Source organism: Rhineura floridana, chromosome 3 (genome assembly GCF_030035675.1).
Source record: "Rhineura floridana isolate rRhiFlo1 chromosome 3, rRhiFlo1.hap2, whole genome shotgun sequence".
Lineage (NCBI taxonomy): Eukaryota > Metazoa > Chordata > Lepidosauria > Squamata > Rhineuridae > Rhineura > Rhineura floridana.
Window position 1 is genome coordinate 148,589,873 of NC_084482.1, and position 15,000 is coordinate 148,604,872.

The following is a 15,000-nucleotide window of genomic DNA, read 5'->3' on the forward strand; positions in this document are numbered from 1 at the left end:
TCAGCTGTCCCATCTTACCCAGTCCTGATGAAGAGGAGACACTCTCTGCAATGGAAGAGGTTTCAATCTGGTCTGCTAAGAGTCCTTCCATTAAAGGTAATGATAATTCAGATGAAGGAACAGAAGAATCATAAATTCCAGAGTCCCGGGGCATATCTGGGAGAATGGAAGCTTTTACGCTATGTAACAATGGCTGAAGAATGGAGCTACCATTCTGAATGTCCTGAGATTCTCTGTCCTCTCCAAGAGTCAAATGCTGCATCACACAATGAGAGTCTGAATTTAAAGGTGGAACAATATTTGCATCTGCTTTTAAGAAGAAATCCCCATCAGTCACTTGTTTACTGACTAAATCATTTAACACCAATCCAGAGTCAAATTTTTCCATCACAGGCTCTTGGTAATGTAAAGGTGCTGGGGAAAAAGGAACAAACTGCTTTTCAAACCAGTCAGGCTCCTCGTCAATATACTGGTGCATGTTGCAAATGGCTACATAAAGAGACCTCCCAGATTTGCTCCTGAAATAATTTCTTTTGCTAATGTGTACAGGATACAAATCTGAATCATGAAGGCTAAGATCTCTGGACTGTAAATGAGAATAAAGCTGAGGCAGGTTATCCATGAGCTTGTACTTTGTAGTTAAATCCAGAATACCAGGAATATCACCCTCACAGGAATAATCAAAGTAGACAGCAATGAACTTGTAGAGGTCATGTGAATTCTGTTTTGCATGTCGCAGCTTCTCTGCTATTATAGCTACAGCGACCAGAAACAGTTCTCCCTTTCCAGCATCCTTTTCCCTGGGTCCCTTGTGTTTCCAGTTCTTTTTCTCCACAAAGTATTTCATTCCTTTGGAACACACAATGATGATATATTGGGATTCATTGATTTTTCGATGGAGCCAGTCTTTTTGCCCTTCTTTACAAATTCTCAGATCTTCCCATAAATCTAAAGAAACCTAAAAAAAGAAGATTATAACTATCATATAATGGACTGACAATCAATATGTATTACTTATGCTCAATAACTTGTGTGTGAGTTTATGAGCAGACATTCATTAGTAGGGATGGGGAACCTGTGACCCACCAGATATTGCTGGACTAGAACTCTCATCATTGCCAACCACAGACCATTCTGGCTGGGGCTGATGGGAGTTGGTGTCCAACAAAGATCTGGAGGGCCACAGGCTCCCCATCCCTGAACAATAGGTTTGTTTAAGTATCTCCTTGAGAGGATTTTTTTTAAGGTAATAATTTCAAAGGAATAGATATCTGTGCAGGCAAGAGTAGGAACTGGTTCCTACATCAAGGCAGTCCCCATGTGATAGTCTTTGCTTAGCAAGGGATTCTGACTGTGCTTGCCTGATGCCTCCATATGAGTGGTATATGGCCAGCCATCACGATTTTTACAATGGCTCCAAACCATCACTGCAGGAAACTGTGGCAGTTGTACATACATCGCCTACAATGCAGCAACAGTTCATATTCATAGCACCTCCATGCCACCCCCAACGCAATTGCATGTGAACAGCTGTGATGTGTGAAATGGTCTAATATTAACCAAAACTTATACATGTTGCAAGATTGGCAGTAGGAAGGAAATCATGCTAGTAGAAGAAGCTATTTTGTTGGAGCGACTCCCTTACGAGGAAAGGTTGCAGCATTTGGGGCTTTTTAGTTTAGAGAAAAGGCGGGTCAGAGGAGACATGATAGAAGTGTATAAAATTATGCATGGCATTGAGAAAGTGGATAGAGAAAAGTTCTTCTCCCTCTCTCATAATACTAGAACTCGTGGACATTCAAAGAAGCTGAATGTTGGAAGATTCAGGACAGACAAAAGGAAGTACTTCTTTACTCAGCGCATAGTTAAACTATGGAATTTGCTCCCACAAGATGCAGTAATGGCCACCAGCTTGGATGGCTTTAAAAGAAGATTAGACAAATTCATGGAGGACAGGGCTATCAATGGCTACTAGCCATGATGGCTGTGCTCTGCCACCCTAGTCAGAGGCAGCATGCTTCTGAAAACCAGTTGCCGGAAGCCTCAGGAGGGGAGAGTGTTCTTGCACTCGGGTCCTGCTTGCGGGCTTCCCCCAGGCACCTGGTAGGCCACTGTGAGAACAGGATGCTGGACTAGATGGGCCACTGGCCTGATCCAGCAGGCTCTTCTTATGTTCTTATGTTGCAACAAAGAATCATAAAGTTACTTATATATGACCAAATAAGTGAAGCATATACCAAATGAGTATATTTTATAAAGAGGACTAAACCACCTAGTCTCCAGTGAGCCTGTTAGATAAAACATTTGATATGGTAGCTGCCCACTATTCACTGAAAAATTTTATACGTTTATAAAAATTTGCGTTCCATTGCCTGATCAATTCTGCTGTAGAGAAATTCCCTGGTACCATCTGTGTTTTAGAGCAATACCAAGAAAGGGGTAAAATGAGTGCAAGAACTCTTGGTTATTCAAGTGGGCATATCCAATGCCATTTTTGCACTCTTGGGATTGCTTTTAGAATGTAGATAAATAAACCACGGAACAAAGATGGTCCTATAAGAGGAGAACAGGTTCCTGGAGAGAACTCACTGAGCTCAAAGGATTCCCTTTGTTTGTAAATATGTATCCATCCATAAAAATAATTCCCAAAGCCATTTGATGAATGTAAAAAGCCTGGAACCAGTTCTGTATATCAATACAGTATAAATCAATACAGTATAGTATTGATTTAAAATATTTTTGGGATGCCTTTTGTGGCTCAGCCCTCACAAGACAGATTCCATCATATAAATATACAGTCACAAAACCACTTGAGAACAATATAATAGCTGCATAAGAGACAGGAATAAGAATCAGCAGTAATAAAACAGCAGCAAAAATAGTAATAAATAGCAACATCTGACAGCACCATATCATTACAAAAAAAAAAATCAGCACCAGAACAATTAATTGCAGCAAAATATACCTATCAAGAAAAAGCTATTCAGAACAGTAGTAATATTTTAGCCTACGGTGAGCAGTAGCCAGTATATTCATTTATTACAGAAGTAATTTCAGTGTAGGTATTTAACAAATAATATGCAAGGGTGGCATATGAACTACTGACAGAAATTCGCTCCCAATGTATGTACACTTCTCACCACCACCAGTTTTCCGCTTCAGCAGCTCTTGAGTCACATCCATAAATCACTCTCTCAGCACAAGGAGTGAAATCCAGTGCTGTAATTCCAACTAGCTGGAGAGGCACTTTTTGCCAATTCCCCCTGCAGACCCCCACACCACCTTCCATGATGTTCTGGAAGGCCCTCTTAACACTTTAGAACAGATTTGGGGGTAGGGGATAGGAGGCAGAAGGGGGAATAGCAAAAACTGCCTCCCCTTTTCCTGCTTTAGCAGAATCAAAAGCAAGTGGAACAGCATCATATCAAAGACTTCAAAATGCTAGCAGGCATGTCAATAGCTGGTTCATTAGATCCTCAACAAAGCATTTGTTTCATCCCTGAGAGTGCCAGCACCAAGATGCTCCAGGTATCTGTCTCTTTGTCTCTGTATTGGTCAGATCTCCAAGAGCATGTGAGACAGATACCATTTTAGATTGCGTTGTACCATCAAGGCAATAGCCTTTAAGGATAAGAGGGATGAGGAAGCCATCTAAAATGGTAGCAGCCAATCCTAGCTTCCTCTCTTGAGAGGCCAACTACATACTCGGCTCAGATCTGTCAGTCAAGGACAGCTGCTGCATGCACCAAATGAACTGTAAATTGCAAGGCTAGGTTATTTGCCCTGATCCTACATTATAAACCACACAGAAGAAATTTAGTTGCTCAAAAAGTAACAAGCTAATCAAAAAGTACACAGAAACTGCTACATACACTTGGGAGCTCCGTGTGAGTAAGCACCTGTGTCAAAGATCATTGTGTAGAACTGTTCCCAATACTGAAGTGAACATCTGTTTGACTAAAGCTAAAGCGCTTTAGCATTAATTTATACCTTTCAAAAAAAATTAAGGCTTGTTTCCAACAAAGTCATACTCTGAGTAGACCAGTCAAATCAATCGGCATGAGTCCCATGAGTTTAGGGTTGGATACAACTCTATATGTTATAGTCATTCCTCTGAAAAGAAACTAAAGCAGACCAACACAGGGACTTGTCTTTTACCAAGATTTGACCACTAGAGGTCAGACCTGTTGCATGAATCTCTTTATGCAAAAAAATAAATAAATCAACATTTAAATTCATGCAAATGCCAATTAACTTAAACCTCACAGAGACAGGATTAACACTGAACAAAGAAAATTCAAAATGACTCCTGCAGGCTAATAATTTTTTTCTTATTTTGACTTTGCCAAATCTATCTATTCAAAATAGATATTTTCATACACAAAAATAGATATTTTCACATAATTTTGAGTATTTAAAAAAAGAGATGGCCTGGGCCAAGAATATTTTAAGATGTAGTATTAGGAATCCAGGGCTTTATGCAAACCAACAATATTTTATTTTTCAATGTGCATGTTCCACCAATACTTGTTCACAGCTAAGTAATTTTCAATGATAGTTTCTAGAACTAACCATTATGAGGCTTATGTAATATGCATGTTTAAGTACACACATGCACAAGTAAGTGCAAAGCAATGCCAGCCACTACAAAGACTTACCTCACAACCACAGAAGTCCTGAAGGAAATAGGCAAAGCATTGGATGACATTAATGTGCTTCTGACAATCTTTGTTGGAATAGCAGATGAACACTTTGGGACGAGGCCGTTGCCTTTCTACATGGAGGGCAGCAGAGTAATTTGAAGATTCTGAACTCTCCTCATCTAAATGGGAATAGATATTTTCTAAATTGAAACAAAAAGTACAGTGTTTTACTATCTACACACATACAAACACTGCCATGTTTTTTCTTCACCTTGTAACTTTAACAGTTTATACATTTGTCTTCATTTCCCAAAATATTCTGCCTTTCCTTCAGACCTCAAGTACTATAAAACCAAATCCTCTTCAGGCATTAAACACAATTGGAAATTCCAGCCGCTCATCAGATAAATGAATTGTCACTGTCTATGCAGTTTGAGGATTGTTAAGGGAAACATTTGGTCTAATGGACATACAATTGAAGTGGTGAATTACTGTCATTCTCTACAGGCAACAGTCCATCAGGGCTAGCCCTACTATTAGGCACAGTGAAGCGGCTGCCTTAGGCAGCTGATTTAGAGCATCAGGAAATGTTGTTTGCTATTATTGTGTTGCTACTTCAGGGAGAGACACTTGTGAAATTTTCTGTCTCGCCAAAATAACTTAGCCAGTCTTGGATACTATGTACCGCAATCTGGGGAGGTTGGGCACCATTTGCTGCTCTACTTCAGGCAGCCTATTTAGCGCAAATGCAGAGCCTCCTCCTAATCATTAGAAATATACCACCAGTCTGCAAGGCACAAGAGCCAAACAATTTTAACTCTAGCACTACAAGGAAATTATTTCTGGGCACAGTCTGTAATGAGTTACAGATCAGCACAGTGCTGATGCAATCCTAGAATCCTGCACAAGAACCTGAGCCCAGACAAACTTCAGCCATTCCTGAGGCAAGAGACCACATGATCCAGGAGGCACACAGAAACTGGAGAAGTTGCAGTGGCTCTCTGCCAGGAGATAAGGTGCACAACTGGTATGATCACAGCAGTATTATTGCTTGCTGAATACCATCATCCAAATATATGGCTGGAATTTGCTGAGCAGAAGCAAATTAACCTCAACACAGTTTGGGTTACAGCTAGGCTGGAGATTCGAAAAGCAAAACACATTGAAGGAGAACACTTCTAACAATGAATCCAGCTTTTGAACAATTCAATTTTCTTTTGCTGTTAGGCCTGCTATAGACATTTCCCTCTTAAAAGTAATCCTGTGGAAGAACATGTACCTTGTTGTTTTTTGCGACACATTACCGTAAACAGTGTTGCAAATGCAGAGACGACAACCAAGGGAACGGTAATGGCTATTGCTCTTATTGGCCCGGCCCACGGCGAGTGCACTTTGAAAAGGGAAAAAAAACCTGCTAAATTAGAATACCTCCATTTGAGAAAAGCTAACCATCTCATCTTCTTATGGTCATTGCTGGCACACGCTAGCACGCTAATTAAATAGCTTTTTGTGATATTGCTATATTAAATAATATATTTGCACTGTATTATTTATGTCTCTATTTTGCACAGGTATCTAAAATACTTATGGCCACTCCCTCATCTCTATATAATATAATTTGTGCATTAGGAAATTTGTGCTATTGCAAAAATTACTCCATACTACATGTATTTCCAGCAATTATCACAAATACAGAATTCACCTTTCCAGGGAGAAGGCTGTACACCAGGGGCAACCAACATGGTACCCTCCAGATGATGTTAGACTAGATTACATTATAACTCCCAACATCCCAATTATTAGCCATGCTGGCCTGAGGCTGATCGGAATTGGAGTCCAATAATTTCTGGAGAGCATTACGTTGGCTACCCCTGCTGTAGCACACACACAGCTTTGTAGAACCATGCAACCTCAAACATGACTGGCACTGTTTGACAGCAATGATAGTCCATTACACAGGGCAGAGCACCGACAAGAGAGGATTGGTGCTGGAAGAGCTTTCAGAGCAAACAAAGGGTTAGTGTAGACCTGGGCCATGCCTCCCAACCTTAATTGTGAGAATAACTAAGAATCATTCTTCAGAAGGAAATAGCAAGTTAATATGGCTTTCTTAAAGAAGAAAATGTCATACCTGGTTTTAGTGCGTAGTGCATTGTTTTCCTTGTCGTGTTGGTATCATCAACCAGCTTTTAAAAAGGGGGGAAAAGAACTCTTGTTTCAAATGTTGTATGACAATATTGTTTTAGAGATACGACAAATCACTGTTAAGTAATAAGGCTTCAACAGAAAAGTGAAGTTACTGGTAAAAAAGGCCTGTACCTATAAGAACAATTTGCACAAGCTTCATTCATTTGGTGACAGCACCATCAAGTGATAACTTGCCTGTGTGAACGAGCCATTTAACATTGTTTATAGAACTTCAGTATCACCTCAGACACAATGTTTTTCAACTGAGTTGATTTCACAGAATCATCTGTGAGGTATCAATCAAACAAAGAGCAATCATGTACTGAAGGCATGAAACAACCAGTCCAGAAGGATGGAGTAAAGTTAGAACCATGAATTATATGCACAATTTTTGAAAGAAAATAATACCTTTAAAAAAATGAATTAGGGTTATGAAATTAAGTAGACATGTTTGAAAAAAAGTATAAAACTTCAAATATGTTAGTCCATACTTTATTGTAAGTCTGCTCATCTTAAAAAGATCCAAACTCTCCAACAATGTTAAGTGTTCATAACAGTCACGTACAGTAAAATTCAAGGTTTAAAACTCTGCTTTGGATCAAGAGTTGTCAAGAATGTTTGATTTCAATATGTTTCCAGCACCACCATTCCAACACCCTATTTTTAAAAATAAGATACTATAGATGTTTTCATTGTGGCAGTCATGCAAAAATATGGCATTGTCTAAATATGTTCCCAGCTTCAAAGGAGAGATGGAATGCTGACTCCTTTAATTTTACAAGGAAAGCAATTTCTGTCAGTCCCAACTTCTAAAACTACAAATAATTACCTTACCTCAATTATATAATCTCCAGGTGACACATTCTGAAGAATACAGCTTGTGACATCTGTATTTTTTTCCTATGAAGAAATGAAAGAATTATCCTTATAAGTCATTTGTATGCACATGAATGCTAACCAGAGAGTGCACTCACATTAAAAAGCTGTTAAGTTTGGAAATTTATACAGCTTCCAAGCATCTGAAATTCATTTGGTACAGACAAATGCAAACTCAGATCAAGATTATTACACCCACAAAGTTTAGAGCCCTTGGTCTAATAAATGTCTCACATTAAGAACTCAGAGCCTATAATCTAAAGCCAAGTGTGAAGGTAGGTACACAAGCTCTACTGCTTCCTACAGTCAACATGAGAGCTCTGCTGCACACACCGACTGGCTCTGGCAGGCAAGAGCCAAGTGTATCAGACTGCCTAAGGGAGCAGATTCCAAAGATGAATGCATGTGATTGAAAGCAATCAGCATTTAAGCCAAGAAAATTAGAACTACACAGTGTCTTATGGCCTACAATAGAACATTACATTAGTATTCCATAGAAAGCTGTATGACTTTGAACCACTCTTAGCCTAGATATATTGCCTATTGTACCCAGGTTACAAAAACAAACCTATTTTTCCCCAAATGCAGCAGCACTTGCAAAAATTAAAATTGCCTTTCAGCTACAAAAATAGTATGCATGTACACTGATACATGATTAAAAGGGTACTGTGTGTGTGCTTTCAAGTACTTCGCATACTCTAAAGTCCAAATACTGCATCATCTTGTCCTATGCAGATACAAACAGCAATGCAATATTAACACAAGTAAGTATTAAGATCCCACTGATGCAGCACAGAATGTTTAAAAGAGATCAAGTTTTACACAGTGGCAATTTGGAGCACTTTTGCATCCCATTGATTTCAACAGGGAAGTTCAACACACACTTAAATCTCTCATATTGAGAAATCACTGGACTAGAAAGTCCTTAACTTGGGTGGGAGTGTTCCTAATGGGTTTACTAGGAAGAATTCCTGTAAGCAACATAGCATATTCTCCACTTAACTGAAATAATCAATGAACCTGTCAGGGTTCCTGGGGTCCCTCTAAACCTCACTTTGTATAAACACAGGATTCCTTAATTTTCTGCTGCCACCAATTCATGCAGAATACTTAAAAAAACTCCTAGTATGTATAGTAAGTTTGGGGCATAAGATGGACACCAACATTAGAGACAAGTTAAACCTTAAAACTAAGACTGTAGGTTTGTTAAAGGGATATTATTTGCATACTGTATACAGAGGGAATGCTGATACTTATATTGGGTCTTTAAAAGGTGCTTGCTGATAGTTTCTAAAGACCCAAGAGACACCATTAATGACACCAGCCTGTAAGTGGCTTTTACCTCAGGCCAATTCCCCTAAATCTCCACTGCAGCCAATGACTCCTACAATCCAGTCCACCTACTGGGAACAACCTGCCTCTGTACCCCAAAGCTCCTCTGGTTGTTCTCCTGGCTGTTTGGACAGTTAAGCCAGCAACCTGCGTCACTTCCCTCTGGTAATATTTTTTTCAAGCCTCTTAGACCAACTCGGTAACTAGCTCCCTTCTAATCTTCACCAATTATTAACATCACCCTGGGTATTAATGTATAGGCCTCAATTGTCTCCTCGACTATTCTCTGGTCTTGTTCCTCGCTCTGCCCTTATGAACCAACTCTCTTACTTCCTTAACTCCCAACTGCCTACACTACCATCTGGGACTGTATTCAGACAAGGCATTTATTGTGTTAGTTTAACTGATTATAACGGTAGCACTTCTGTCCCAACTTCTAACATTCCTTTCACACTGCAATACCTGTTCTATTAAGGAACCGTGACTTTTTGACCAATATAGCACCATGTCAAGCTAAATTTCATTCACACTACAATGATGAACAACAGACTTGTTGCCATCGCCCACCCATTATCCACGCAAGCAGTGCAGTTCCCTGTATACTGACATACCGGCACAATTTTCATCAGGTGAACTGATACGGGCCTAAATGGCAGGAACACATTGCATGCTGGGACACTGCATTGTAGCCTGTCACATGAGCAGCTGCGGCTAATGCAAAACTCCCATGATTTTCTGGGTTTCAAAGGTTGCAAACAAATTATTTCTGGACTCATTTATCATGGAAATGGGTTCTAATCATTCTGTATATTCTGCTAGATTGCTGGAATTAGCTTTTACATCATGTCAAAGATCAAATAAAATGTGGAAATTATGAAGTAAGGAAACGGAATAAAATGCAGACTCTCTCACTGACAGTTAACTCCCAAATGCCTGGAACTTCCAGCCAATCAGAGTCTGCTGTTCCCCAAACCAATCAGAATAAATTTATCTGATCCAGGCCCCACCTATTACATTCTCAAAGTGATCCTGTCTCTGTTGTCTCAGAACTTGTCACCAAGCAGCCACTGCTAAGCAGACTTGTAACAATGTAACAATACAAGGCCTCATGACAGTCACAGAGGTGACAAAATATACCTTTTCTTCTAATACAAACTTAAACATATATACAGCATTTATCCACAGAACCTCTCTCCAAAAAGTTAACTTTAAATACACTGATGAGTGGAGCAACCCTGCACTCACACCAAAGCTAGACATACATTGGCGGCAGACCCGCTGCATCCAATACATACTCAGTCTTGGAGGGGACAACATGAAATGTAGAAAATACGAAAACAGTGGGGAAAGAGCTATGCCCACAGAGTTCCTAGAAACGCCACCAATCCTCCCCAGTCAGGGGCCATGCTAGTGACTATGTCTCATGCAGTTCACACACATAGGAAATCAACCCACACAGGCCAGTCAATTCAAGGGAAATTTCTTGCACCAGGTCTGGGGCTGGCAAAAAGATTTGCCATTGAAATGAGTGCCCATAACTCTGCCTTAGTTTAGTCATTCTGACAGTGCATCTGAGAGTTCTGTTGGTGAGGCTTTTTGGGGGCAGCATGTTGCACATTTCATCAGTGTAGTAGAGGTTCTGCTAAATACTATTACTCCTCCACTGGAATAACTGCTATTTTTAGGGATTGCACCCTAAATTTGCTATTTTTACGGACTACGTCCTAACTCTATATCCACTAGCATATAGCTGTTAACACTTAACCATCAGTCAGTCAAATTTATTTGATGAGCCATTGGTCATCAAAAAACTGCAACCAATCAAGCTGAGAGATACATAGATGATCCCCAACACATTGTACCCCATTTTGTGTAATCAATGCTTATAATGCATTATCCTTGTCCACAAAAAAAACCTTGTGGACAAGGATAATGCATTATAAGCATTGATTGCAATAATTCATTGGATACTGTATTATATTCAATTCATATTGAGAGCCGTTTTTATAGCCATTGAAAAAGACACTGTGTGTCGAAACGCGTCTGGCTGGACCATCTTGAAATGGCTGGACCTTCTTGAAAATATCCTTAGAGCATAAGAAATTGATTATTCTATTATTTCTGTTCCACACAAGAAGACAATATTCATATTTATATATTGTTCTTGTTATATACTTTTGTAAAACACTTTTCATGACTTCAGCAATATTCTGTTATATTGATATATTTTTGTTTTATTTTATTCTAAAATAAATACTTTCAGGATTTATACTGCTACATCCACCTTAATGTTCTACTTCTACCTTTGACATATATTAAGGTTCTATTTTACTTGTTTTGTTTATAGTTATTTGAGTATACCCCCATTTTGTGTGACAAATTTTTGTCTGATCTATTGAACTGCTAGAGCAAATATAGAAATCTTAAATGTAACATGTTTATCCCTATCAACCAGTACAAACAGATTTTTCTCCCTGCTGTTCAAAAAGGAAATGGTCTGAAGAATATTTCAAAAATCTATCTCCAGGGGATTTATATGTTTAACAATTCCATGTATACAGTACTATAAATCATGCTCAGCAAACCTGTCTGCAAGTCTTCTGTTTGTAGTGTCCTTCATTTTTAAGTTTGTAGTGCAGATAATAATATCTGAATCCAAAATTATGTGGTGCATGGTCAAAAGACACATGCATATTAAAGCCTTGCTGGGTAACATTCAGATTCCTTGGCTTCCAAACTATCAAAGAAGAGAGATTTAGACATTAATTACTATTTCAAGAACATTGTTAATTTATACTGTATAATTCTTGTTCAGCCAATGCTAAGAAAACATTTCCACTTACAAGGTTTGCAGGCTAAGTTTTCCGGCTGTAGCAGCAATTCACAAGCTAGCAGGAAAAAAATATATATACATAAAAGGGTTTGTTAAAATTTCAGGTTTTACAAAGAAGTATATATCCCACCCTTCACAGTTGCAGATCCAAGGGTGGGTTATATCATATATTACATCCTAACTTTCAGACAGTCACAGAACTGTTAAATTGTTACCTGCCAAGAGCCCTCGGTATACGGCAGATCAAGCATTCCAGCAAATAAATCGTACACTATAGCTGTTTCCCATAAATTTGCTGTGCACCACACAAAAAGCAGGAATGACCTTGCACTGATAAAATAAGTGAGGAAGAAGGGGAAAGACAGAACTTGGCCATGGTATTTTCTTGGATCATCTATAGAAGATGGACATTGGGGGCACTGTTCAGGTGTTATCTCCAGGGACAGTTCAAGTAGCATTGAATGAACGCTTCTCAGCCCCCTGGCTCTTGAGCTATGGGGTGCCTGCCCTGGATGGGGTTGCATTGTCCTTGAAGAAGCAAGTGCATACCTTGGGGATGCTCTTGGATCAAACTCTGTCACTAGAGACACAGGTGTTCTTGGTGGATAGGAGTGCTTTTTACCAACTTTGGTTGGTAAGACAGCTACGGCTGTTCCTAGATCGGGATAGTTTGACCACAGTTATCCACGCAATGGTAACCTCATGGTTGGATTATAGCAATGGCTCTATGTGTGGGGCTACCCTTGAGGATGCTCTAGAGAGGCTGCAACTAGTGCAGAACACAGCAAACAGGTTGCTGATGGGGGTAAACTATTGCGAAATCCCCAGCTTACAGGATTTGCACTGGCTGCCAATCTGCTACTGGGCCATGTTTAAGATATTGGTACTAACGTATAAAGGCTCTATACAGCTCAGGACCAAGCTGGTTTAGAGACCACCTTTTCACTTGTGCACCCAATAGGCCACTGCACGCTGTGGGAGAGCTTCACCTGTAAATTCCAAAGATATGAGAAGCCCACTGCATGGTAACTTGGAGCAGGGCTTTCAGTGTGGCTGCCCCTGTTGTGTGGGACAGGATTCCTGTTGAGATGGGCACCCACTATCTGCACTTTCCAAAAACAACTGAAAACGTTTTTGTTCTGATGGACTTTCCCAGCTACATGGATGGTTCTTTTCCGTGAGTGTCTATTTTGTATTATTTTTGTTTTGCTTTGTTTTAAATATATTTTTTTGTTTTTGCTGCTTTTATTGTATATTGTTGTATATCACCATGAGACACTGTGTAGGAGATTAATAAATTAATGATACTTAATAATAATTCCAGAAGATTGTAGCTTCAAGCTATAAAAGAGAAACCCACAGAGGTTAGATTCAGACAGACCATTAAGTTCCTCAAATGATCACTGCAATGGTCTGAATCTCATTCTGTTAGGTGGTCCATACCTATCAGAGATGTGGGAAGTACAAACAGAGGGCTGCAACCACCAGGACCACACCCAGGAGCTTTAATGTGAACTGGAGCTTACAAGAGGAAAGTGCTGAGTATTGTATCCAACTAAATCATTCCATGCATGGAATGATTTCTGCAAGTGCAATAATAATTAATTTATTTCAGTCGCTGACCAGCAGAATACAGAACAATTTGCATGTAATTTATAGTTACAAGATAAAACTTAACTCATCAATAAGCTAAGAAAATATTTTAAAATCATTTAACTAAAACCTTCCTGCGAGCAATGGCAGCTACGCAAAATTTCGCTACCAGTTCTGTAACCTCGTGACATCAGTCCTCGAGTAGACTACGAATGTATGGCGTGTCTGGGACTCTCGGCATTTTAGCCAAACATGGAGTAATAAAAAGTTCACGGAGGTCAAGATATAATGAGCACTGGAGTAAAATGTGATCAATAGTTTCCACAACACCAGCCTCACAGAGGCATACCCGGTCAGTAAAAGGAATTTTCTTGTACCTTCCCTCCAAAAGTGCTGAGGGGAGTACATTAAAACACGCCAATGTGAATGATCTCCTATACTTGGTGATGCTCAATTTGGTTAAATAGCCCGCAGGCGCTAAGGAACTCACACTGAGCCGATAAGATGGATATGCTGCCACACAACTCAGATTATTTTGTAGTTCAATGTCACGAAGACGTTGGCATATAACGTCCTTGGCCTTGCTATAGCCCAGGCCTATTACCACCGACTGTGATAGACCAATCAAATGTAATTTATTAATTACAGCAATTTGCCATCGTGATTGAAAAGTGTCTATCAGAATTAGTGGAGCAAGCCCTAGGGGAGCAAATAGCAGTTTCAACCAAAGGTTGAACCTATGAGTCCAAGCGCGCGTTTCTACCAATAGTGTCCCAAGTTCTAAATGCAGCATCACATTAGGAATACACTTAGGAACATCAAGAATGCTTCTGGAAAATCTGGATTGAATGCTCTCAAATAAAGCGTAATTACTCTGTATACAGAGCTGGAAGCCATATATCAATTGAGAGAGGACCTTAGCATTAAATACCTGTAAGGCCGAGGGAATGAACTGCCCGCCTTTAGAAAAGAAAAAGGCGAGAACTGCATTCGCACTTCTAGTTGCCTTCTCGGCCGTGTTGTTCATATTTGCAGTCCATGATCCAGAGGCATGGAACAATATCCCTAGATATCTAAAGACCGGGACCTGTTCAATTTCATGTCCAGTCACCTGCCAACGATGATTGGACCTTCTACAGGTAAAAACCAAAATTTTGGATTTATCATAGTTAACTTCGAGCTTTTCCTCCTTACAGTAAACAGATAACGCTCCCAAAAGATGCCGGAGACCCACAGATGTTAAAGATAGGAGAACGGTGTCATCAGCATATAGTAAGGCAGATAATGGCCTGTTGGCCAGTTTAGGAGAGTGGGAGTTTACAGATGGTAAGGTGGCAATTAGCAAGTTGATATAAAAATTAAAAAGAGTGGGGGTAAGTACACATCCATTTGACTCCATTGGTAGTTGGAACCGACGCAGTCAAGTTACCCGCACGATTGCATCTCACCTTTAGATGGGTGTTTTCATATAGAGTACGAATAAGAATTAAGAGACGTTTGTTGATATTAGACTCCCTTAATTTTCTCCATAGCCTA

General features: G+C 39.6%; 1 protein-coding gene across 3 annotated transcripts in view; it reads right to left on the minus strand.

The window, feature by feature from the left end:
* IL17RD (interleukin 17 receptor D) overlaps positions 1 to 15,000 on the minus strand; it is a 113,690-nt gene that overhangs the window by 7,146 nt on the left and 91,544 nt on the right. For 2 of the 3 annotated variants that reach the window (XM_061618279.1, XM_061618277.1), the window contains 7 exons: positions 11,882 to 11,926; positions 11,624 to 11,775; positions 7,665 to 7,730; positions 6,775 to 6,829; positions 5,923 to 6,033; positions 4,659 to 4,843; positions 19 to 958 (listed from right to left, as the gene is read on the minus strand). In XM_061618279.1, the coding sequence (XP_061474263.1) occupies positions 19 to 958; positions 4,659 to 4,843; positions 5,923 to 6,033; positions 6,775 to 6,829; positions 7,665 to 7,730; positions 11,624 to 11,775; positions 11,882 to 11,926 (1,554 nt within the window). The remainder of the gene's footprint in view (positions 1 to 18; positions 959 to 4,658; positions 4,844 to 5,922; positions 6,034 to 6,774; positions 6,830 to 7,664; positions 7,731 to 11,623; positions 11,776 to 11,881; positions 11,927 to 15,000) is intronic. The other variant, XM_061618278.1, reaches the window with a different exon arrangement.